The sequence below is a fragment of the Marmota monax genome, unplaced genomic scaffold (genome assembly GCF_021218885.2).
Source record: "Marmota monax isolate L192 unplaced genomic scaffold, Marmota_monax_Labrador192_F-V1.1 WCK01_AAM20220418_F8-fsc00002, whole genome shotgun sequence".
In the NCBI taxonomy this organism is placed as follows: Eukaryota; Metazoa; Chordata; class Mammalia; order Rodentia; family Sciuridae; genus Marmota; species Marmota monax.
The window spans coordinates 28602377-28627850 of record NW_026693571.1 but is presented as its reverse complement, the minus strand read 5'-3'; the positions used below and the strand labels follow the sequence as shown (position 1 = coordinate 28627850).

At 39.1% G+C, this 25474-nt stretch overlaps 1 protein-coding gene and 1 long non-coding RNA gene across 13 annotated transcripts in view; one reads left to right on the top strand and one right to left on the bottom strand.

The window, feature by feature from the left end:
• The window catches only part of LOC124102597 (uncharacterized), a 59619-nt gene extending 34391 nt beyond the window's left edge, over window positions 1–25228 (bottom strand). For 3 of the 9 annotated variants that reach the window (XR_009228164.1, XR_009228163.1, XR_009228168.1), the window contains exons 1-4: window positions 24785–25228; window positions 23159–23320; window positions 20219–20328; window positions 17995–18054 (exon numbers count right to left, since the gene is read on the bottom strand). This is a non-coding gene — a long non-coding RNA (uncharacterized LOC124102597). The other 6 variants (XR_009228160.1, XR_009228162.1, XR_009228161.1 and 3 more) reach the window with 6 other exon arrangements.
• The window catches only part of LOC124102595 (broad substrate specificity ATP-binding cassette transporter ABCG2), a 74521-nt gene that overhangs the window by 26226 nt on the left and 22821 nt on the right, over window positions 1–25474 (top strand). For 2 of the 4 annotated variants that reach the window (XR_006854923.2, XR_006854921.2), the window contains exon 3: window positions 4734–4793. Coding sequence is in view for 1 of the 4 variants with exons in the window: in XM_046459051.2 (XP_046315007.1) it covers window positions 4734–4793; window positions 18440–18530 (151 nt within the window). In the remaining 3 variants the exon portion in view is untranslated. The other 2 variants (XR_006854922.2, XM_046459051.2) reach the window with 2 other exon arrangements.

Below are 25474 nucleotides of genomic sequence, written 5' to 3'. Positions count from 1 at the left end.
CAGTTGAGAGCATTTTGTGAAACATAATCAAGAAAATGTTGGTACTTCAGATTTTGTGGTGAAAGAGGCAGAAAGTAACAGGAATTGAATACGGGCAGGTTTGAATAGCTGTAAAGTGCACACTGTGTGCTTATATGTTCTAGCTAGCACCTCCACGCACCGTCTCCTCTAATCAAGGTTCACCTTGAGTGTGCCTGAATGGTGTACTTCTTGGCAAAGGAGGAGGTCATCATCTAGTGCTTTCCTACTGTCCACACTGCACTGCATTTGCTCCCCTCCCTGTGTCTCTTTCCTTACTCATCGCCATTAGTTTTTTTGGCAATCATTTGAGAGCAGGCTGTTCATGTGATGCTCCTTCACCCCTAACTCCTTCTTAATTAGTTTGCAAAAAGAAGGACTCTTTTATGTATAATCACCAGTTGTTTTCTGGCAATAGCTGAGGGGAAATATAGCCTCAGAATGAAGGAAGGAGGGGTCCTCAGGGCTGCCCATCACCTTGCTCCTCACATAGCTGACTGGCCACCACATCATGTCTCTGCAGGCTCATACAATCTGGTATTTTTTGTCCCATCCCCTCCTGGTGATGGTAATATTTATCACCTGGCTGTGTTGCTGTCTGCAAACTTCACCATAATGCCGCCATTTTCCTCTTTGGACATTATTAGTATTATGAGGGCAGATGCTCTGACAATGTTTCAGAATCCTGCTCCTCATTGAGCTGCAACTCACCAGCTTCAGTTCCCATTTGTGGGTGCTGTCTGGATCAGCAACACAGTGGTAGTAATTTTTTTTATTTTATCATCTCATAGTTTTCATTCTAGTAGGGACATAGTTTCATTCATGGTCCTTTCTTTCATTTATTGTACTGACTCATGGATTCCTACTTCATTCAACAGCATTCAATACCAATGCATGGTTATGGTTATTTATCTTGATACACCTATTATTCCTGGTTTGGTCAGTGGAAAATCTTTCCAAGTGAGTTCCCTTTGTCCTTTTTTATTTTGACTTATCCTCTAATTATTTGAGGACTTCCTTAGCACTGCTAGAAGTTCCAGACTCTAATGTGCATGTTGGTAAGACTTGAAATTTCACCTACTCGGTAGGCTGAGGCAGGGGGATCACATGTTTGTAGACAACCTGGCAGCTTAGAGATAGCATGACTCAAAAGAAAATTTAAAAGTGGCTGTGGATGTAGTTCAAAAGTAGAGAGCTTGCCTAGCATGAATGAGACCCCACAGAATTTCCAGGCTCACAGTATAATTACCTTGCCAGACCTGGGGCCAGCTGCTGTTCATTCCTGTGGAGGATGGTATTTACAAACCAACATCTGAGTGTTTAGAATGCTCATTGCTATTGGTGTGTCATTGCTCCTAGGTTTTCTAAATGAACAGACCTAGAGAATATATGTATGCATGTACACACACACACATGTATACACATACATTTATAACATTGTTTAAAAAAAAAAAAAACTGCGTCTGTGTGCGCACATGCACATGGATCTGGCCAAGAGGGGTAAAAGGAGTGGTGGGTGGAGTGATTGCTCCCACAGCACCTTGGGAGTTTTCCATCTATACTTTTCTATAATTCTCTGTATAGATTAAAAACTATGAGTTCTCATTAATGCACCAATTCCAATTGAATGAGATTTTGTTCTCAGAAATTTTATAGTCTAATGGTTGCACAAAACTAGAGCATTTTTACTGTGTTATTCTGGCATGATAGAAGGATTAAAAAGTACAATGTCAACTTGTAACCCTAAATTGAAAGTTTTAAGATCATGGAATTTGAGAAAATGGATATGTTGAGTGAGCATGTGTATAGGGAGGTGGGATATGCTCCAAGAATGTCCTTGACACCTCTTTTCCACAAACAAAACAAAACCAAAGAATTAATCACTGTTCATTAAAATGTAATGGATGTGACAGGAATCCTTAAGGAGAGTTTTATTTCACACATTTATAATTCAGTATGTTACTTATTATGGGAGATGGACGAAGGATAAAATAGTGACAGCGTGACACAGTTCTTGTTCACAATCTCTTCACAGTATAATAAGGAGAATCAATATATACAAACACCATAAAGCAATAAACAACAGTGAGCCATGACTATCTTTCTTCCCTCCCTCCTTCCCTTTCTCCTCCCTCCCTCCCTTCCTTCCTTTCTTCCTCCTTCCTTCCTTCCCTTCTTCATTTATTTCCTTCTCTTTTTTTCTGTGGATCAAAGTCAGGGCCTTGTGCATGCTATGCAATCACTTTACTATCCAGCTATGTACCCAACCCTTTTTATTTAGAGACAGTGTATTGCTAAGTTTCCCAGGTGGCCTCAAATATGCTATCCTCCTACCTCATCTTCCCAAGTACTTGGGAGGCATGGGCCACAGCACCCATCAGTGGTAGAGCTCATGCCTAGCATGTGCAAGGTCCTGGGCTCAATCTCCAGTACAGGGAAGGCTTGGGGGCAGAGGGTAGGGTGGGGAGACCAGGGAATTGTGGAACTTACACTAGAACAGAGACCAGCAAAACACGTTCTCTGAAGGGCCAAATAATAAATTATTTTGAACTTTTTGGGGCATTCAACTGGGTTGAAAATAAATTCTGCTTTTGTAGCATGGAAACAACTATAGATACTATATAACCCAACAAGTGTGGTTCTGTCTCAAACCACTGTTTATGAAGACACGGGTGACCTGCTGTAGTGTTGCTGTTTCCTTGGATAGAATATCAACTCTGAGAGGGATAGAATCTTTTTCTTTTTGTTTTTCTACTTTTTTTGTTTGTTTGTTTGTTTCATTCTCAGCTCTATCCCATGTCATGGAAGAGTGTCTTGTCTGTACATCATACACACTTAATGTTGTGTTGTGTCATGGAGGTGGAATTAGCCACTGTTCTACTTTGGAACCCTTGCATTTGTGATTGTACATCATTGTTTTCTGTTAACGCTAGAGTTTAGTGTCAAAGCAAGCAAATTTATTCGTCTTAACCCATCCAAGTTCAGTTTAATTCAGAAATAATTCAGGATTACTTGGTCTTTATTTGACTAGGTATTACAAAAATCTGGAAAACTCAGGCTGGGGTTGTGGCTCAGTGATAGAGCACTTGCCTAGCATGTGTGAAGCACTGGGTTTGATCCTTAGCTCCACATAAAAATAAATAAATAAAGATATTGAATTCATCACTAAAAACATTATAATAATATTTTTAAATATCTGGAAAACTCTTCTGGAAGTGAAACCTTAGTAAATCTCAAACTTGTTTGGTCATTTCAGAAGCAGAGGCTAGGTAGCTATTAATAAAAAAATAAAAAGATGCACTAAGTGTTACAAGAGAACCCACTTTGACATTTCCCAGTCATTGCTATGTCTTCCCATTGGGAGGTGAAAGGCTACTAAAGAATAAGTGATATTCCTGTTACAGTTTGTTCCAGGGTTATGGAATTCTCATTGTCTCTGATGTTTCAGTGAGAGGTTCCTCAGTTAGTGAGCAAAGTGAAAGGTGCATTTCACGTTAGTTTCCAGCAAGTCATAGTATAATGGTGACAGATCAGGTGCCACAAGTAAATGAATGCTAAGGCCCTCTTGGATGTGAGCACTGTGTGGAAGTTGTGCTGGGAAATTTATAACCTCTGTGGGAATCATCATCTGAGAATGAAGTAGCTGTCAGCTTTGATCTTGCATGTGGAATAAATACTGTTTTCTATGTAGAATACATCTTTACCTCTGTACAATTTTAAAGGAAGACTAGATGTAGACACCAGCATTCTGAATGGGCTAAATGAGGCCTCTGTTTCATCATGCCTGTGTACCCACAGTGGCTCTGCTATAATTTTTTTTCCTTCTTCCTACTCCATCTGAATATTCACTACCCTCATGCCTCTGTAGGAAATTTACTTATGCCTGGATGTCCTTAAACGACATCACCTGATAAGTGATGATTCCAATTCTAAAATGAGCTCTTGGACACTTAACAAAGAAGGAGCTGATCTATGGTGAGGGTGTGTTTCCTTTTCTAATTGTTGAGACTTTTCGTTAGTGTTAAGCACCTGTGATGCTTTCTTATCCTCTGGAGTGCTCCATTCTAGCTTTTCATTTCTACTTAAGATATGTTGGGTTTTTGTCTGATGAGAGATTAGCAGTGACATCACTACTTCTCATAGTCTCCAAGTCAGTGTTTGATGGATTGTTTAGGGCTAGCTAGGTAGCAAATGAGGTCAGTGGAAGATACTAATCATTGAACAATTCTCAGAAGCTCTCATGTACTTCTACACTGTGCTGGGAGGCACTGACTTTACTGGAGAGAATCTGTTACTTATTTCAAGGAACTTTTGATGTTGTTGCTGGGGATGGAGCCCATGGCCTCCTGCATGCTAACTGCTGTCTCTGCAACTGATCTATATTCCCAGGACAATTTCAAGGAATTTTTTAGATGTGTCATTTTCCAAAAGGGATAAGTGACTTAGAGAATAAATGAAAGGATTTTAGAGGAACCTAGCCATCTTTCTTGTAGGTATTGCCTAGGACTGACATCTTTTGTATACTGAACTTCTATTAATCATCAATTCTATTTTTTTCTCTTTGATTTGGTACTTGTTTACTGTTTGCTATTTCATCAGACTTTCTTGAGTGTATTCAGTGCAGACTACAAAGTAATAGAGAATGAAATGAAACAATGGGTCATTTTTTGTGTTAAAATGGAATAATGAGTCATTTTTTGTGTGTGTGTTTCCAGTGGGATCATGAAACCTGGCCTCAATGCCATCATGGGACCCCCAGGTGGAGACAAATCTTTGTGAGTATAACAAAATATAAATAAGCTTTTTCTGTGCAATTTTGGTATGCTTTTTAAAAAATCACTTTACAGCTGGGCATGTTGCTGCACACCTGCAATCCCAGTGGCTCAGGAGACTGAGACAGGAGGATCACGAATTCAAAGCCAGCCTTAGCCAAAACAATGCACTAAGCAACTCAGTGAGACCATGTCTCTATGCAAAATACAAAATAGGGCTGGGGATGTGGTTCAGTGGTTGAGTGTTTCTGAATCTCTGGTACCAAAAAAAAAAAAAAAGAAAAAAGAAAAATCACTTTACAGAGTAGGTGTTGGTTAAGCCTTTGCTGTACATTTCCAATCTGGTCCTATGTGCTGGAGATAACATGCAGTCAGACTGGCTTATCCCAAGGACCAGAAAGTCCTATTAGGCCACCTTCACTCACACAGCATAAAAGGTGATTGACATAAAGTTGTTGGACATATTATAAAGCAATGTGGATGAAAAAGTAGGGAATAATATTAAAAGTGGGGAGAAGAACTGATACAACAGCTAGAATGATATCACTGTCCTAAAAAGGGCATACTGCCATTCCTCTCTACCTTTCCATTTAATTCCACTGTCAATCTTTGGTTGAAGATAAATCTTAGAAAAAGGAGCACATTGCCTGGTTGGATCCTCTAAGGTCAGACAGCCGAGGGAATCACTTGAGAGGTCTGTGCTGGACAAGCTAAATTTTTCTTGAATTTTTATTTTTGAGCTTTTTGTAGTAAGTACATAATGAAAAGGAAGGTGACAATTGTGTACCTATATGGGTATAGATAAAATTTTAGTTATACCATGTACTTCTTTTTTTTTTTATTGTTGATTGTTCAAAACATTACAAATTTCTTGACATATCGTATTCCACACTTTGATTCAAGTGGGTTATGAACTCCCACCTTCACCCCATACACAGATTGCAGAATCACATCAGTTACACATCCATTGATTTACATATTGCCATACTAGTGTCTGTTGTGCTCCGCTGCCTTTCCCATCCTCCCCCCTCCCCCCTCCCCACCTCTCCCCTCCCCTCCCCTCCTCTCTCTCTACCCCCTCCACTGTATAACCCTGAGGGTCTCCTTCCATTTCCATGCAATTTCCCTTCTCTCTCCCTTTCCCTCCCACCTCTCATCCCTGTTAAATGTTAATCTTCTTCTCCTGCTCTTCGTCCCTACTCTGATCTTAGTTACTCTCCTTATATCAAAGAAGACATTTGGCATTTGTTTTTTAGGGATTGGCTAGCTTCACTTAGCATAATCTGCTCTAATGCCATCCATTTCCCTGTAAATTCTATGATTTTGTCATTTTTTAATGCAGAGTAATACTCCATTGTGTATAAATGCCACATTTTTTTTATCCATTCGTCTATTGAAGGGCATCTAGGTTGGTTCCACAGTCTTGCTATTGTGAATTGTGCTGCTATGAACATCGATGTAGCAGTGTCCCTGTAGCATGCTCTTTTTAGGTCTTTAGGGAATAGACCAAGAAGGGGAATAGCTGGGTCAAATGGTGGCTCCATTCCCAGCTTTCCAAGAAATCTCCATACTGCTTTCCAAATTGGCTGCACCAATCTGCAGTCCCACCAGCAATGTACAAGTGTACCCTTTTCCCCACATCCTCGCCAGCACTTGTTGTTGTTTGACTTCATAATGGCTGCCAATCTTACTGGAGTGAGATGGTATCTTAGGGTGGTTTTGATTTGCATTTCTCTGACAGCTAGAGATGGTGAGCATTTTTTCATGTACTTGTTGATTGACTGTATGTCCTCCTCTGAGAAGTGTCTGTTCAGGTCCTTGGCCCATTTGTTGACTGGGTTATTCGTTTTCTTATTGTTTAATTTTTTGAGTTCTTTGTATACTCTGGATATTAGGGCTCTATCTGAAGTGTGAGGAGTAAAGATTTGTTCCCAGGATGTAGGCTCCCTATTTACCTCTCTTATTGTTTCTTTTGCTGAGAAAAAAACTTTTTAGTTTGAGTAAGTCCCATTTGTTGATTCTAGTTATTAACTTTTGTGGTATGGGTGTCCTATTGAGGAATTTGGAGCCCGACCCCACAGAATGTAGATCGTAGCCAACTTTTTCTTCTATCAGACGGCATGTCTCTGATTTGATATCAAGCTCCTTGATCCATTTTGAATTCACTTTTGTGCATGGCGAGAGAAAGGGATTCAGTTTCATTTTGTTGCATATGGATTTCCAGTTTTCCCAGCACCATTTGTTGAAGATGCTATCCTTCCTCCATTGCATGCTTTTAGCCCCTTTATCAAATATAAGATAGTTGTAGTTTTGAGGATTGGTTTCTGTGTCCTCTATTCTGTACCATTGGTCCACCCGCCTGTTTTGGTACCAGTACCATGCTGTTTTTGTTACTATTGCTCTGTAGTATAGTTTGAAGTCTGGTATCGCTATACCGCCTGATTCACACTTCCTGCTTAGCATTGTTTTTGCTATTCTGGGTCTTTTATTTTTCCATATGAATTTCATGATTGCTTTCTCTATTTCTACAAGAAATGCCGTTGGGATTTTGATTGGCATTGCATTAAACCTATAGAGAACTTTTGGTAATATCGCCATTTTGATGATGTTAGTTCTGCCTAGCCATGAACAGGGTATATTTTTCCATCTTCTAAGATCTTCTTCTATTTCTCTCTTTAGGGTTCTGTAGTTTTCATTGTATAAGTCTTTCACCTCTTTTGTTAGGTTGATTCCCAAGTATTTTTTTTTTTTTTTGAGGATATTGTGAATGGGGTGGTTTTCTTCATTTCCATTTCAGAAGATTTGTCGCTGATATACAGGAATGCCTTTGATTTATGCATGTTGATTTTATATCCTGCCACTTTGCTGAATTCATTTATTAGCTCTAATAGTTTCTTTGTAGAGCCTTTTGGGTCTGCTAGGTATAGAATCATATCATCTGCAAATAGTGATAATTTAAGTTCTTCTTTTCCTATTTTTATGCCTTTAATTTCTTTCGTCTGTCTAATTGCTCTGGCCAGTGTTTCGAGAACTATGTTGAACAGAAGTGGAGAGAGAGGGCATCCCTGTCTTGTTCCAGATTTTAGAGGGAATGCCTTCAGTTTTTCTCCATTCAGAATGATGCTAGCCTGAGGCTTAGCATAGATTGCTTTTACAATATTGAGGTATGTTCCTGTTATCCCTAGTTTTTCTAGAGTTTTGAACATAAAGGGATGCTGTACTTTGTCGAATGCTTTTTCCGCATCTATCGAGATGATCATATGGTTCTTATTTTGAAGTCTATTGATGTGGTGAATAACATTTATTGATTTCCGTATATTGAACCAGCCTTGCATCCCAGGGATGAATCCTACTTGATCATGGTGCACAATTTTTTTGATATGTTTTTGTATCCGATTCGCCAGAATTTTATTGAGGATTTTTGCATCTAGGTTCATTAGAGATATTGGTCTGTAGTTTTCTTTCTTTGAAGTGTCTTTGTCTGGTTTAGGTATCAGGGTGATGTTGGCCTCATAGAATGAATTTGGAAGTTCTCCCTCTTTTTCTATTTCCTGAAGTAGCTTGAAAAGTATTGGTATTAGTTCCTCTTTAAAGGTTTTGTAAAATTCTGCTGTATACCCATCCGGTCCTGGGCTTTTCTTAGTTGGTAGTCTTTTTATGGTTTCTTCTATTTCCTCAATTGATATTGGTCTGTTTGGTAAAGAGCTTTCAATTGTCTTAAACTTCAAATATCATCAGAGGTTCAAGGAGTTTCAAAAAAGGTAACCTCCACTCAGGACTAGTAGGGTTCTTGGCTTACACGATGGCAAAGAATTTCAGCATGTGCCAGTCAGAGACACAGACAAAGGAAGCATGGCACATTCAAGAAACGATGTGGGCTTTCTCAAAAGTGAGAAGCTTATGGAATAAAGCAAGGAACACACATTCAAAGGAGAATGTAGGCCATCTCCAGAGAGAGAAGCAGCAATCTCTGGCTATAACAGGGGTCCATTCATACAGGGACAGTTTCTAGGGGAGAGATTAGAGGTGGAGCAGTTACACAACTTTGCACCAATTCCCTTATCTTTGCACATTGCCCTAATGTTATTTTGTGTAAGCAAGGACATGGATCAAGAGCACAGGCCAAGTGCACAGTCTGGATAGCTCATGAGTGGCAAGAGTTCATGGGCAATTTCTGCACCTCAAAGGCTCATGGGTATCTCCTGCATTCCAAAAGTTCATGGGTGCTTCTCTTTTGAGACTCAATCTAGTTTTCTTTTTCTGTATCCCCTAAATTCCTATCTCACACAAAACCCAAATATCAAGGAGAAATATTTTGAGGTAGAATTCTCTGGAACATTTCAATACAGACCCATGTTTGATAGATCTGTTTTCAGATCTGCACTGGTGGATTAAATTGTCACACACAATTTTAACATTTTCACACTTTGGCAATTGTGGTGATTTAAAACCCATATGGAAGCTCTTTGTCAGTGACTTTCCAACCCTCCACCTTCTCTCCAATAATGATCATAACTGCTCCCTTCAGTCAAGCATTGTCCCAACTTTTCATTGTAAATAACTCAACTTCCTATCACTCCTATTTTTCCAGTTTCCTCCTTCCAGTAAGACATTCTAATTGCACCTCTCTTACTCTCAATAGTTTTAGACATTTGGACACAGCTAGATTTTCACATGGTCTAGAGTTCATCAGATACATCCTAGGGAAGCTCAGACGGCCTTTAGTCCAGAGTCTAGGAAGGGTAAGTTTGGGAGTAACTTTTGTGTTTAAGGTGCTCGAAATCCAAAAATCCTTGATTTGCCTAAAAGCAGAGCTTCCACAAAGAACTCAGTTGCCATAAATCCCTCCCCTCAGGAGTAATCAGGGAAGAGTAACTCTTACCAGACATCTTCACAAAACTATCACGTCTCACATCCACTGTCCTAAGGATCCACTCATCTTACAGTCGTAATAGGGGCCGGTTGCATGCTGCTCTGCCACTGCAATTTATTTTTAAAGTGGTGTGTTTTTTTTTTCCCTTCCTCTTTTTTTCTCTGTCCCTCCCTAACCACAGAGGAAGTAAGATTAACTTTCTTCCTATCCAAAGCTGAGATTCTGTATGTTGGCTCACAGACCACCAGGAATGAAGGAATCCAGTCTTAGGGTTTGGCACTGGAGGTTCTAAGAAATAGCTACCTCTCAAGGCTACAAATGAATTTTGACTCCTGATGGGGCAAAGCTGGAGGGTAGCCTTTGTGTATCTCTTGTTCCTCCTGGCAGTTAGAATCACAGCCTCTGAAATAGAAGTCTACTGTGTATTCTTTGCTAGCAAAAGGGATTTTTTTTTCCTTTTTCTCAAAACTTTTTCCATATTTTTGGATCAGCATCAGGGACAAGGCCAGAGCTTTCGGTATCAAAATGATTTGTTTTCATTTAAGTGCCCTTCTCCCAGCACCCCTTCATTATTAAGATGATAAATAGGCCCCAAATTCTAAACAGTACTGTGGGACACCACCCAAAAATTATTTGAGCCAGGAAGATTTTGGTTTGGCATTGCAAACTATTTTGTGGCTCCTCCCACTCAATGAATTGTGCAATGCATGTGACCTCTGTCTTTGCTTGGCTAGGGAGACTGGAAACTGGACAGCCCACCTCCTACCTCATTTGACAAAAGAACATTCCATGGAAAATCTTTGATGCTTCCCCATAAATAAAGAGAACTCGGGCTCTTGCTCTCTCTTTCCAGTGGGGAAGCTTGATCCCTAAGATCAGAGAGCCGTCCTATCCCCATCTTCTAAAATTACTTCCTGTGTCCTGTGGTTTCTTTGCTTTCTTAGCTTTATTTCGCAGCCAGCCCATAATGCAGCAGAGGAAACCCAAATTCCACCTCCTGCACAGGACATGGGCTAGACGCTACTTTGAGTCTCACTTTTTTTTTTATCTATGGCTAAGTTTTCTTCCTAATCATATTAAAGTAGATAGTTAGGCAGACACGTGCAAGGAGTTGGAGGAGCAAGCATAGGGCTCACTACATCTTAAGTGACAGAACTTTACATTGGGTGACAGAGAACCCTATTCATAAACCATTTCCTTCACAGCCAGATGCCACCTCCTTAAAACTAAAAAGAACTGGATGGAACCATATTAAGGGACTTTCCAACTGGTGAGAATGTGCAGAACACTGAGGCTGTGTCCTTTGGATGTCCCTGATTCACTGTGATATTATTCATATTGTGATTTTGACCTCCCCATGGCTTTCCCTTAAGTACTAATAGGAAAATTTCTGACATGGCAGAGTTGATGGAAGCCCACTGAGTCAAGGCAGGAAATGACTGTAACCATCCCAAAGAAAAAATTCATGGGTTGGAGGATTCATGGGAGTGGCAGCCTATAAAAACCCACAGTGCAAAAGAAACAAGGCCAAACCCCCTTCACGGCCCACTCTACATCCTCTGAAGTATACTTTCATTTCATTAAATAAGCCCTTTGTACTTGCTTATTCTTGCTGTATATCCTGACTGGAATCTTTCTTTCAGGAAGACAAGAATTGAGGAATCCACAACATAGAACCAAACTGGTTTTTGTTAGTTAAATTCACGTGCCTATAGACACTCAAGAGGGGAAAGCAAATGTTCTTCCTGCACTACAGACAAAAAAGGTCAAGGAATGAGTCTGTGAGCTAAGTCTGAAACTGTAGAGATTAGGCAGGACCAGCTAGAGGCATGGAACTTGCAAAGTTAAAAATTATCAATTTCCTTTTATCCACAAAGTACACAACAAATTACTTATAATAATATTATTCTACATTTATAAAAAGAAGTCTACAAAAAAGATTGCCCAAAGCAGCTCATATAATGTTTTGCATCTTTCTACTTTCATCAGTAACACATAGGGAAAGTATATTCTGTTCACTATCTAGATACATTCAGTAGATACTTAGTACGTGAAATGGTAATGTGACAGAGAAATTAAATTTTTAACATTACTTGATTTCAATTCAACTTCCATGTGTCTGGGGCTACCATATTGGTGATGCAGGTGATGATTTTAAATTGTATTTCCCATTATCAGTTTATTTATAAATAAAGCAATTTTGTAAAGCCATAAAAGATACATACATTTGGCATATCTTATAACAAATTCTTTTCTAGGTTTCAAAAGAGTACAATGTTATGATAGTATAATCTTTCTTTCAAAAATAAGAAAGTGCTAAAAAAAATAAAACTAGGGAAGTGAGAAATTTCTGTTAGGTCAGTCCTCAAGAAAATGAGATCAAACATATCATGACAGAAAAGATTAAGAAAAACAGACATTAAGTTAATTATCCATCAAACACAGGAAGACTTATGAATCTTCCTCTAATGCAATGCTGGGGCTGTATTGATTACAAGGGGGAAAGCATACACCAAGTATTCACTATAATAACCTATGAGAACCTTTACTTAATTAGCATAGTAAAAAATCACATCCTGGTGCAGAAACCTAAGGTGATAATGATATAAGCATCTCATGAAGACCCATGATGAAGGCAAGCTCAGGTGCAACTAAGACTCCACACCTACATGTAATGACACAAAGAAGACAAAGTCCCTGCATGCCCTAGAGATGCTATAAAAGCTGTGCACTTCTCTTAGGGAATCTGCCTGGGAATTCTGTCCTCACCTGCTGCTTCCCTGGTTTCAGAGAATAAAAATAAAACTCTATTGTTATTGCAATATAGTGTTCCTGCCTTGATTCTTATTCTGCAGGCTCAGTAACAAAAGTACCATATGCTTCAGTTTAGGAAAAACAAACTTATAAAAAATGGAAGTGTGGCAAAGTCTAAAAGAAAATGCTTCTATTTTTGTAAAACTGTCCGTTATTAGCTAAACTCAATCTTCTTCCTCAAGCAAAATAAATGTGGTAAATCCCCCAAAATTTAACAAGATCTATGAACAGAATTTATATAGCTTACAAAAAAGAATTATCATTCATGAAGTTAGTTTCATACATTTGTGTTCAAAATCTCCAATAGCACTGGGAAGCCAATGAAAACAGAAACTACTTCAATAACAATGTAAACCCATATAAACCCTTCCAGAAATCCTCCAGGGCTTTCCTATAAAGCAACCAAATATCCCTAGCCATGTATGTGGATATTTGGAGTACTACTTCAACAATTTAGCATTAAAATGTCCTACAAGCCCAGCTCATAGAGCAGGAATTTTCACCTTCTCTTGCTCTTTGCCCTCAGCTATCTCCTACAAGTAAATAAAAGAACCATATTTACAAAAGCATCAGCTTTAGACTTTACTGAGAAACTGAAATTTCAAAAAATCATATCAGCATTTTAAAACTGAAGGTGCTAGCAGATGTTAGTTATCATAAAAGTATTCGTATTATATTGTCCACTATTTTTCAATCCTTCAGATCTCTTCATACTTTATCCTTAATGATTCATATAGAGAGAAACATGAAATCATGATAATCCACAGTTATTATAATCACTAGCGAAAAGTCACTAGCAATCCTGTTAAGGAGTACACTTTTAAAACTCCTCTGGGGATGTTCAATTCTGGTAGGGTTACTGAATCTAGATTTGGAAGCACATCCCCCAGAAAAACTAAAGACGAATGTTTGGGAGAAAGAAAGGCTTTATTCAGTGGCCAAAGAATGGAGAAGAAACAGCTTTGCTCACAAGTCACCTTTTTAGTTCCAGAGCAGATTGACTGACATCCAGGGAAGCCATGCCCATCTCATGAGCTGTGTGGGGGTCATAGGCAAAACAAGTGAAAAGACCAGAGCCAGGCCCACCCAAAAAGAGGGGCAAAGAGGGCGCTCAGTGCTCATAGTTCACACACACACACAGCCCGTGACTGGCTTGCTACATCTCCATATTCTCATCACTCAAGGCTAAGGGGCGTGCACGGTTCCTATCTGGAAGCTCCTGACATGGGAACTATAATGTCCCTATATCATGGTTAGGGGAGAAACATTTCTCAAATGATCAACATGTCTATATACAGGGCTGAGGAGAATCTGACCCAATGGTTAAGGTGACAAAGAAGAGACACAACATGAAGACACACCAAGCAGTTTCATTTCATTCTGTCACCTACTGAACATCTGCAGGCCCAAGTATAGAGTCAATGTTTTCAGCAAAAGTGTCCTTTAGGTGCTTGAAGAGTAACCTAGGCAACAATTATCATAGTAAACCACACCTCAAAAGTGTTATCTATCACAAAGCTGTTAGTTAGTAATTCATAATGGGCAGTGGAATGCAAACCAACAATATAGCAGAGTCATGGGGTTTATTTAAATTGCCTTTAAAACGAATGAATAAGGGCTAGGATTGTAGCTCAGTGGTAGAGCACTTGCTTAGCATGTGTGAAGCACTGGGTTCGATTCTCATCACCACATATAAATAAATGAATGAAATAAAGGTCCATCAACAGCTAAAAAAAATTTTTAAAAAAATGAATAATTGAGTGATATATAGGAAAACAACAGATGTACTAACCCTGAAAATAAATGGGTGGGAACAAAGGGAGCCAATTAAAAAATATGTCAAGAAGGAAAGATGGATGGGGCTAACCCCTGAGATTATTATAAAGTTAGGATTTATGGCCATAAGTTTCTAAATATACACCAAAAGGGAAATTTATGTAGTATTGTAGGTGCACTAAGATTAAGTTTGCTTGGTCATTGTCCACAGTACCCACATTAACATAGGACTGACTTATAATTAGAGCCCACCTGAATGGGATGGTTGCCAAGACAGTTCCAGAAAAGACCAACTAGGGTCCTTTTATTCACATGAATGAAATTAACTCCTTCCCTTTGTCCTAGGAGCCAGTCTGACACTGTGGTCAGTGCAGTATCTCCCTTCTCAAAGTAGAAGGCTAACTTGTTTTTATTTCTGTCATCACAAATTAAAGTTCTGCATCACTTCCAGCATGAACACCCTACCCACCTCAATTCCTACTACCTCACATTCATTTAATAACAGAGTGGAGACACAGCTCCGTTCCTGGTGGAACACAAAACCTAGGTAGCAGGAGTGTCTACAGTTTCTAGAGGAAACAAATCAAGTAAATAGAAAAAGGAGAAAGGAGATGAGAAAAGACTGACGTAGTAAATGATGCAAAGTCCATAAAATGAAAGAGATATTGGGAAATGCATGCAGTTGGAATTTCGTTTTCAGAGGCAGTAAGAAAGTGAGGTTACAGAGATCAGCAAAGGTTGTCAAGAGCAGCATGCCTGCCCAGGGGCTAAGTCTTGACATTGGCCCTCTTGGAAGGGTCCCTACCTTCTCCTCACATCCTGATCCTTCCAGCAGAGGATCTTTGGGAAATTAATGACTCAAATAAATTGATGACTTATTACCAAAGAAGATAAAAGTGTGTTTTTGTAGGGCATTCATGCCCTCTACTCACAGTTTAGCATAATCTTTGCTGTTTTTGTCTTTTTCACTGGAAACACAACAACAGTAAAAAAAAAAAAGTATGGTAAACAGTAAAATTCACCCTCTTTAAGTGTAGTTTTCCAACTTTTGAAAATAGTCTTGTGAGTGAGACCATCAGGATCATTGCCATCACCTCTCAAAGAAAAACCACTTCCCTGCTAAAGTACAACACAGTGACCACAGATAAAAAGTATGTACTGTGTACTTCAAAAAGTTAAAATTTTAAATGTTTTCAACAAAAAATTATAAATGTTAGAGGAAACGAACATGTTTAACCTGATCTAAACATTACACAATGTGTACATGTATTGAAATCTCATCTTGTAGCCCATTAATATGTATAACGTTTATGTTTTGATCTATTAAAAATAAACTTACTTGAGATTTTAAAAATGTTTAAAAATGTACTAAAAAAAAGAAAGAAAAACAAACAAACAAAAAAGAAGGTGAAGGAAAAAGAAAAAACCTCTTTCTACCATAGTCTGTGATAACGACTGGTCTCCTTTCTGTCCCTTTTTCAACTTAACATAAGTCCTCTCTTTAAATAGATGCCAATGAGCACAAAATTCCATGACTATTCTATTTTCCTTTTATTTTCCCACAAAATGTGCAAGAATCTTTCCCAAATTAATCTGTAACAGAAAACCAAAACTTCAGAAAATACATAGTCCAATTATAATTAAAAGGACTGAAACCAAGCACAGTTTATATGTGTGTTGCATCTCAAATTTTCTTAATCTCATCTGTAACTTGGCCAGCAGTTCTCCAGAGGACACTGAGGTGCTCCTTTCCTGAACTGCTCATAATCTAGGGATTTTGCTGCCTAATCCAGGGATGGAGTTTGAGTTTCTTATATCCTTTAAGTTTACTGGGCATGTGACTTGTAAGAAAGCTACCTAGTTAAATCTTCCAAATCTACTTCTCACCTGTAAAATCAATTTAGAATATCCTGTGCTTGCACCACATGGCAGGCACTGGAGGGACAGGAATGAACAACACAACATCCATGAGGTTGTCTCTGAAATCCATGAGGTTATTATGGAGTGTTAATATTATAGATGCAGGGAAGAGGTTAGGCTTCACCACTTAAAACCCTCCACGATGGAGGGAGATCCTCATTGTTATACAAAATTACATATAAGAGGTTGTGAGGGGAATGGGAAAATAAATAAGGAGAGAAATGAATTACAGTAGATGGGGTAGAGAGAGAAGATGGGAGGGGAGGGGAGGGGAGATAGTAGAGGATAGGAAAGGTAGCAGAATACAACAGTTACTAATAGGGCATTATGTAAAAATGTAGATGTGTAACCGACGTGATTCTGCAATCTGTATTTGGAGTAAAATTGGGAGTTCAAAACCCACCTGAATCAAATGTATGAAATATGATATGTCAAGAGCTTTGTAATGTTTTGAACAACCAATAAAAAAAAATAAAAAATAAAACCCTCCACGAATATGTGAGGTCAAACTGGCAGGAAAATTGGTTTTATTCTAAGTCAGCTTTGAAAGCAGATAGAAAAAAACTTTTTGTTTTAAAATTTCCATCTTTAGAGGCTTTACGATGAAGAATGATTTTAAAAGAAAAAAGCAGCAAAACGAGACAAAAAGTGGGAAATATGCATATGTAGATTCAGTTAGCTTGGGCTAGACCAGTCTAGAAAGGGGGCAATCTCCATTCTCATCTTCAGTTGCACTCCCCCAACTCCCCACACCCTGTGTGGGGCAGGCAGCACTTCAACTTTATTCTCACTATGAAAAAAAGGATGCAGAAAAACTTATAAGGAAGTTGTCCTTAATTTCAATGTCATAAGGTTACTTATGAAAAATGTCCCCACTCCGATAAAATGGGAAAAAAAATCAAGAGTACAGGTAGTCAGGAAAGAGTTGTCAAGTGAGGCTTTTGAGGAGTCACCTGAGGGTAGCCATCTGGAGTAGCAGTGCAAGTCCAAGTGCTAGTCTAAAGACCAGCCAAGGGGTTCGTCAGAGGGCCCAAAGAGTGACGGAAATCAAGAGGACAGGGGATAAGTTCAGAGGAAGGGCAGCTAAGGCAGAGCCCACAACTGACCACCTTAATGACTTCAGCTCTGACTCCAAATGAGACTGGGAGGCACCAGAAAGTTCTGAGTGATGTAATTACACTTATAAGGATCATAATAATTTAGGTTGGGGTGGGGATGAAGGAAGGAGACCATATAAGACTACTGTAATAATCCAAGAGGCAAGATGGCAACACTGTACTGAACCCCTCCTCTGTCACATATGAAAGCTCCTGAACATCTTATTTATATCTGTTGTCCTATAGTGCAGCACCAGACACAAAACACTCAAGAACTATAAAAATAGAAGTAGCACCAGGATTCCCAGCTACACCCCTGAGGATGCAGAGATGCAGAACTCTCTCTGTTCCCACAAGAAGGTGAGAGTGGAGGTAGAGAAGAATAGAACTCTAGCAGGAGGAGGATCCTCATTTCCACAGCAAGGTGGGCAGAGGCCCAGGAGAGCCACCACTCTTTCTCCTCTCCATCACAAGGCCAGCACTACCAAACCGGCACTATGGGAAGATGAACAGCAGGAGAGAGGGGTTATTTGAGAATTTTAAAATCCAAAAGTCTAGGGACAAATAAGAGGAACAGGCAGATTTCTAGCTGAAACTCTAAGAATTTACTGGAAGCCACACAGCACTGGGTCTAATATGTTTCTAATGTACATCTACCACATTAAGGTCAATATCCTCTTTCCTACCAGTTTATAGTTCAATAATCATAATCACAGACACTTACATTGTGAACAGAAAATCATAAGTGAATAGTAGCACAACTTCTCAAAAATTCTGATGAGACCTGTAATAAGAAATAGATTTTTTCCATCATAATCCAGTATACAAAATGTGTGTGAGAGTGTGTGTGTGCATGTGCTCTATAAAACCACAGAGGGCTCATAATTATTGAGAGAGACCCTCTAATCCATGAGCATATTGTCTCAAGCCAATGGTGTCTCGTTATATACAAAGGACCATACCATTGCTAGTAGGACTAACAATGAAAAAGACTGAAGTTAGGGGCCCTTCTAAACTTGACAGCAACTTACTCATACTGAGAGTAAAGGCTGAAATGCTGACCCCGCCCCAGCCTAGGGGAAGCCAAAGAAGCTGACTGACCCCTGCCCAGGCCTGTCTAGCATGGGTTATGTATATTGTGAGATAATTTTTTCTCACTTCTCTTTTAGAAGCCTTCCTCACCAACAGTTTTTGGCAAGCCATTCCAGGAGGAAATATCCTGCACTTGAGAAACATAACTCAAGCTGGCAGCATCTCTGAGAAGGAAGTGGCTCAAATGCTCATACCTAGCTGAACCTCTGGCAAGGTTCTCAGGGAAAACCGCCACAGCTGCTGGAGAAATTTAAACCCTGGGATTATCCCTTTCCTTCCTATCTCAGCCTTGACTACCTGAAATGCCAGGGTTTTTTGTTTGGTTGTTTTTGTACAAGGGATTGAATCCAGGGACACTTAACCACTGAGCCACATCCCCAGTCCTCCCTTTTTTGATAACTTTTAATTTTTTTATTTATTCATTTTGCTTTTCACGTAGACCTGAGGACTGAACCCAATATGTCACACATGATAGGCAACCACTCTACCACTAAGCCACATCCCCAGCCCTTTTTATATTTTTGTTAAAAACAGGCACTCACTGAGTTGATTAGGGCCTCACTAAGTTGCTGAGGCTAGCTATGAACTTGCAATCTTTCTGCCTCAACCTCATGAACCACTGGTATTAGAGGCCTGTGCCACCACAACTCACCCTAAATTGCTTTATTGGTAAGGAAAATGAGATTATTGGCTGTGGTTTATAAGCCATACTGGGTTGTCCCATAAGAGTGCACACTAAGGATTTTACCTCAATCATGTGTAGCTTTGTACCTAAATGGGACATTTCTCTATTCACCATTTGGGCTTGAGAGCTTTCTGAGACTTCAGGGAGCAGTTTGGGGCTTGGACAAAGCCATTTGCTTCTGGAGTACTTACTAGTTAGTAAGATGAAATTCAGATGAAAATGTCTCAATAATTATATTGGCCTCGACTTTAAACATGCAAATTTATGACTTATAAACTATTTCCTATATCAGATCAAAAGTCTCACATTTAAAACTAGTAAATGATAAATGTACGATTTAAAATTTTCTTGTATGCACCTATGTAGTTACATGATTATACATTCTTTTCATGGTACTAAATTTAGTTATAGATAAGTAAGACATAACTTAAAACCTGCTAAGTTATCACAGCTGTCTTTTGATTCACATGACTTTAATAAATGTAAAACAAGTAATTTGAATTTGTTAATTATAAGGATATCTTTAAAATCTGGTAATTCTTTTTTTTTTTTTTTTGGGGGGGGGGGAATACCAGGGATTGAACTCAGGTACACTCAACCACTGAGCCACATTCCCAGCCCTATTTTGTATTTTATTTAGAGAGAGAGTCTCACTGAGTTGCTGAGTGGGCCTCGATGTTGCTGAGGCTGGCTTTGAACTCTCAATCCTCCTGCCTCAAATTCCTGATCTGCTGGGATTACAGGCATGCACCACCACGCCCGGCTTAATTATTTCTTTTTAACCAATTGGGATAATTGTCTTTAGATATTTAAGATATAATGTTCAATGCTTTGTATGTCCTTGGGTAATCTAAAGAGAGCTGTTAAAATGAATTTATATGGTATTCTAATATGCAAGATGCTTGACTGACTTAAGATGTTCTGAAGAGCTGTTAAATGTATCTTATGCTATGTTTGATGTCAAAAGTCTAGTTTGCTTCAATAAAATATTATAGAACCTTTTTCACTAAAAGCATTATTACTTTTGATAGTAAACGTAGATCTACCTTTCTAATATGTCATCATCATTTTATTTCTTACAGATTTGTATTATTTTAAATATCTTTTATTTTCTCCATTTTTAATGACTTACATAGGACAAAAATGAGATTTTTTTAAGTTAAAATTTTACCTTATAATATTTTTTTTGGAGGGCTAGACATGCAACTCCCTGGTAGTGGACATGCTTAGCATGTTCAAGATCTTGAGTTCAATCGTCAGCATTAGAAAAAAAAAGTTCATCTGCAAAAGATATGTGGGATTAACCAACAAGTTGCAGAAATAAAACCAAATGAGAAATGATTAGCCCCACATGGCATTAAACTACATTGCAAAATTTCAGTATTAAGATAGCTTGTATACTGTGGGCAAAACTAGATTAACAGAGTAGAAAGTCCAAAAATATAGCTATAAATCATGGGAAATTAGTGTACAGTGAAGGCCAAATTTGAGGTGAAAGGTGTACTAAACAAAAGAATATAAAAAAAAATATATTTTTTTTGGTTTGACCTATGTCTCTCCTATCAAATCGCAGACTTAATGAGCATTAGATTTAAATAACTGCTATTTTTCAAAGCAATGTGAACTTGATGAAGACTTGTTTTATACCATTAAATCATGATTGTCTACGTATTATAGACATCACTAAGTTGTCTTGCTAACTTGCTAAGTACTCTAATTAATATTATCTTATATATTGTTTATAATTATGTTAGATAATATGAGCTCTGTGTCTGGTTAATAAGAAGCAATTCTATTCTATTCATCTCCCATCTCAAGACAGATCTAACGTTAAAGATTTTGATATAAGATATGATACTAACACTAAATAATTTAAAATTTCTTTTCAGTTGTAAAGTTTTCATTTTGAGGTTATACAAAGTACCTCTGAGTGTGTGTGTGTTCTTAATTTGTGTCATGACATTAACTCATGTAGGGTATGTTCAAAATTTTAACAGTACTGTAAAATGTACCTAAATTCTAAATGTGTTATGGAATGTGAGTTAAACTTTCTACCCAGATGGTGATTAACCTTGATTTCCATAAGAAGGACTCTAGCAGACAAGCACCATCTAGTGCAGATCTGACAGGACTATTTTTACAGACAAGTTGATTTCTTTGATTGGATGAAAGTGATAGAACTAATGGTATTGTATTTGTTAATTCAAATCTATTGTACAGACCCCATTTCTTTGCTCTTATTAATAGTGTGTGTGTGTGTGTGTGTGTGTGTGTTTCTGACCTAGAAGCTGATCTTTCCCAAAACCATTTGTTGCTTAAAATTGACTAAAAGGAGGTCTTCTGATGTTGACTCCAACTGTGTCATTAACTTACATGGGACTTCTTAGATGAAAGAACAGAACAAGGTCCCCATGTTGGCAAATAACCAGTAGTAACTTCAGAGGAAATCATTCAGAGGTGGGGAAATCCATGGAGTCATTTGTCAAACATCACTAAAAACATATAGCCAAGGACTTATGAAAAAGAGTTCTTACAAAGACTAATGCTAAGGCCCTTCCCATAAATACAACTATTAAACAGTTCAGAATTTGAGTCCTGAAGGAATAAGCAACTGTTTTGCCTAATGTTCAAGTTCTACACACTGACTCAAAACTAGACTGCCAGTCAGATGACATGGATCCCAAATCCCCACAAGAACTGAGGGGTGAACTACACAGGGGCATTTGAAAAAGTCTAAAATTGGGGTCTCCTCTAAAACTGAGAACAATTTCCTCATGCTGAGACTAAAAGCTGAGGGGCTGCCCCTACCCATGGCCTGGGGGACACCAAGGAAGTTGAGTGTGGAGACTGCCCCCTGCCCAGGACAGTCTAGCACAGACTGACTCAATCTGCATATTTATATCTCCTGCCTTTTTCTCATTTTGCCAGGTCTTCTCTTAATCTTTCCTCACCCTAGAGACTATGAAAGATGATCTGAAACAAACATTAAAAGCTTTTTGTGACTTCCTTCAAAACTGGCTTTGAATGAAACCTAATCCCCTACCAATTTGACTCTGAATATTTGTGGAACAGTGAGGGGTATACTCTGACCTCTTTCACAGGATGTTAATAGCACTGCCTGGTGATAAAATTATTGCTAATATGACTAACATAAATATGGATTTGAAAATCAACTGAACCCATTTACAACTGTGAATTTAATCAGCAGAGAGTAAAATTTTAACTAAAATAAAGGAAGAATATCCCAAATGTTCTGAATATTAAGGGCTATTCTGAGTTTACACAAAGCAAAAAAAATAATATTATTAAATTTAAAAATAATGGGGATCAAAAATATTTCCTAAAACCTTTATTTTTAGAATAAGACTTGCTCCCAAGTGACAGTAAGGGGGGAAAACCTTGTAATTCACAGGGTACTTCAAACATCTCAAAGATAGGATCTCTGAATATCTTCCCAGTACATGCATTCATTTATTAGCCAGAATATAGTTTAATTAAACTACTAAGCTAATAGAATTTTCCTGGTTTCTTACAGAGCCTAATAAATACATCCTCATGTGTACTATTTTATATGAAAACAAAAAAAACCTAAATCCTGCCAATGTCAACTATTTTCCATAAAAGATGGAAACTAAATTGGCAACTACAGTTAGGTTCTCTTTAGTAATAATTATACTAATAGTATGAAACTGAAGGCAATACCAGCCTCAGGAGAGACGCATTTGCTCTGAGTATAGCACAGGGATAGAGTGCTCACTCAGCATATCTGAGGTCCTGGATTCAATCCCCAGAACTAAGGAACCTCAAAAGTAACTTCAAGCAACACACTTAGTATCCAGTTTTCAATACCATTCTAAATTAATATAACCAGAATATATTCATCAATACCTTTAAAATATTAACAAAATTTCTCCTCCACTTGGAGTAACAACTAAGCTTGGGAAAATTTTATCTATCCCATATTCATTCTGCCTTCACACATTTGGAGACAGGCAAGGTTTTTACCTTCACTGAGCCACTCATAACACACTTCCAGAATGGTAATCAGTTGCACCTCCACATCATTTTCTGAAAAACAACTCTGAACTGTCAATTTGTATTTCATACTCACTTTCAAATGAAGATACCAGGTCTTCCAATGAACAAGGACTTAGACTCTTTTTTTCCCACCTTTAAGTGTCCAATACGCAACTAAAAGCAGGGATAAAAATCTTGGCCTCTGTTCCTCCAGTTTGCATCTGTGCCCTTTTCTTTGGATCAGTGACCTTGGATTCTGGGAACAAGACATTTAACTAATAAATGTCTTGCGATGAGTAGAACCTACACTCCCCCAGCAGGCAACAGCAACTTTCATACCTAAGACAAGGTAAGGATTGAACAACTGGACCAATCCTGAGATAATGATCAACCAGACCACAGTGTGAACAAGATGACGTGTATTTCTGGTCACCTTGTCTATATAATCTAGAAACTCATGTCAGTACCCAAGACAGGGCTGGAAACATTGGTCTTCTGTCTCTCCAGGATAGTTACATTAGTTAAACTTACTTTCCTGTTTTTCACCGATAATCTTGCTATCTGTGCTATTTTCTAACAATAGTGCACACAATACCTACCCACTTTTCCTGCCACACAAATTTCCTCACTCAGCCTAATCACACACAGTTTGAGCTCCAGTTTCAGGATGTGTGTGGACAGAGGCAGAGCATTAACAGTCCTTGATATAAGCATTGAGAGGAATCTTGTGGACCTTCCAAACAGGCCCCAAGAAGGAGCCTCCTCTCAACAATAATGTCAGGCATCTGTTCTGTGCAATTCCTGAAGAGCTTTCCCCCAACACCCCTGCCTCCTTTCCAGGTTACCTCCTTTATGAGTCTCCCTGAGACAATCAGCAATCCCCAGGAAAAACAGTGCATCTTAAGAGATAAAGGAGTAGAAACTCTGAGGAAGGAAATGAGACAGTCTCACAAACCCCACACACCACCACCACCACCAAAAAAAAAAAAAAAACAACTCTAGGACAATTAACTCATAGCCTGTTAGCCATTAAAAGCATGGTGTGTGTTTGTGTGTTCTTCCCTAACTACTTCTTCAGTCTTATGGACCACAAAAGCTAGATCCACGGCTGGGGTGTAGCACTTGCTAGATGCTGGGGTTCCATCCCCAGCACTGCAACAATTCCCAGATGCACTAAAGCCAGTATGCCTTCACCAACATATCTCCAAGCATAAACAACACAAAAGAATGAAAACTTTGGCCGCTGTTTGTTCAAAATTGAAACCTTAAGCCACAAAAGGCTAAAGGCAAAGAAACTCTCAGCACCTTTAACGTGTTACTCAGCATAACTTGTGCTCTCTTCTGCCTGATTTGCGTATTCTCTTAACAGCTTCCAGGACTCACACATACCACAAGGTTTATACAGGCTGTGGTCCAGATTGGAGGAACATAAATGCCCCTGGGCTCCAAACCCCCAGGCCCCACTGTTTGCACAGGAAAGGAATACCCTTTGAAACTGTGCCCAAAACCAGTGAAAATTCCTAAACTCCACAAAGCCCATCCCTGCAAACCCCTACACATGATAAAAACTGGTCCCTTTCCTTATTCCAAGAGCCAGCATAATAACTCTTAGAGTTGCGTCTTCTTTCTTGCTTAAGGAGAGGTCCCAATGCAGCCTCCACGTGAATCAGCAATCGCTCGATTCACTTTCCATTTTACAAGTCACAAGCATCAAGCCTACCTCAGTGGTGGCGCGCGGGGCTGGTAGCGTGCGGGGCTCTCCTTTCCTCCAGGGCTCTGGAGACGCTGTGTGTGCGGACCCTGGACACGGCCCGCAGCCGTGGCAGAGCCCTTCCCAAGACCAGAAAGAGCCCACCACGCCCGCTACCCTAGAGGGGGGCACTCACCGCGAGACTGAGGGTGAGGGAACCAGAGTGCCTTGCGGCCTTTCCCTGGCTGGGACACAATCACCACCACCCCAGCGCGGCCAGCCCTGCCCTGCGGAGAGCAAAGCGGAAGGAAGGAGGAGGGCGGGAACCTTAAATGCCAAAATAAACACCAGGACTTGAGAACCCGGGTCACTGAGTGCACAGGCACAATCAAAAACTCCCGGTTTTTTACAGATAGAAAAAGTGAACAGAAAGTGCATGGATGGTTAACAAAGAGAGAAGCAGCATTAAGAGGGAGAAAAGGGGAGGGAGAGGGACAGACAGAGGACATGCGCACAAACCGCGCAGGTCCACTAAAAATTGATGTAGCGGTAACGTTTCCAGGCATTTTACAGTGTGCACTGTCTTCCCAGACATTTGTTTAATTCGGCTTCATACAAGCCTTAGATATGCTCATTTCCTAGATAAAAAATAAAACGAATTTAAACTCCGGAGAGTCAGTAGCTATCCAAGATCTCAAGGCACCAATACTTATACTCACG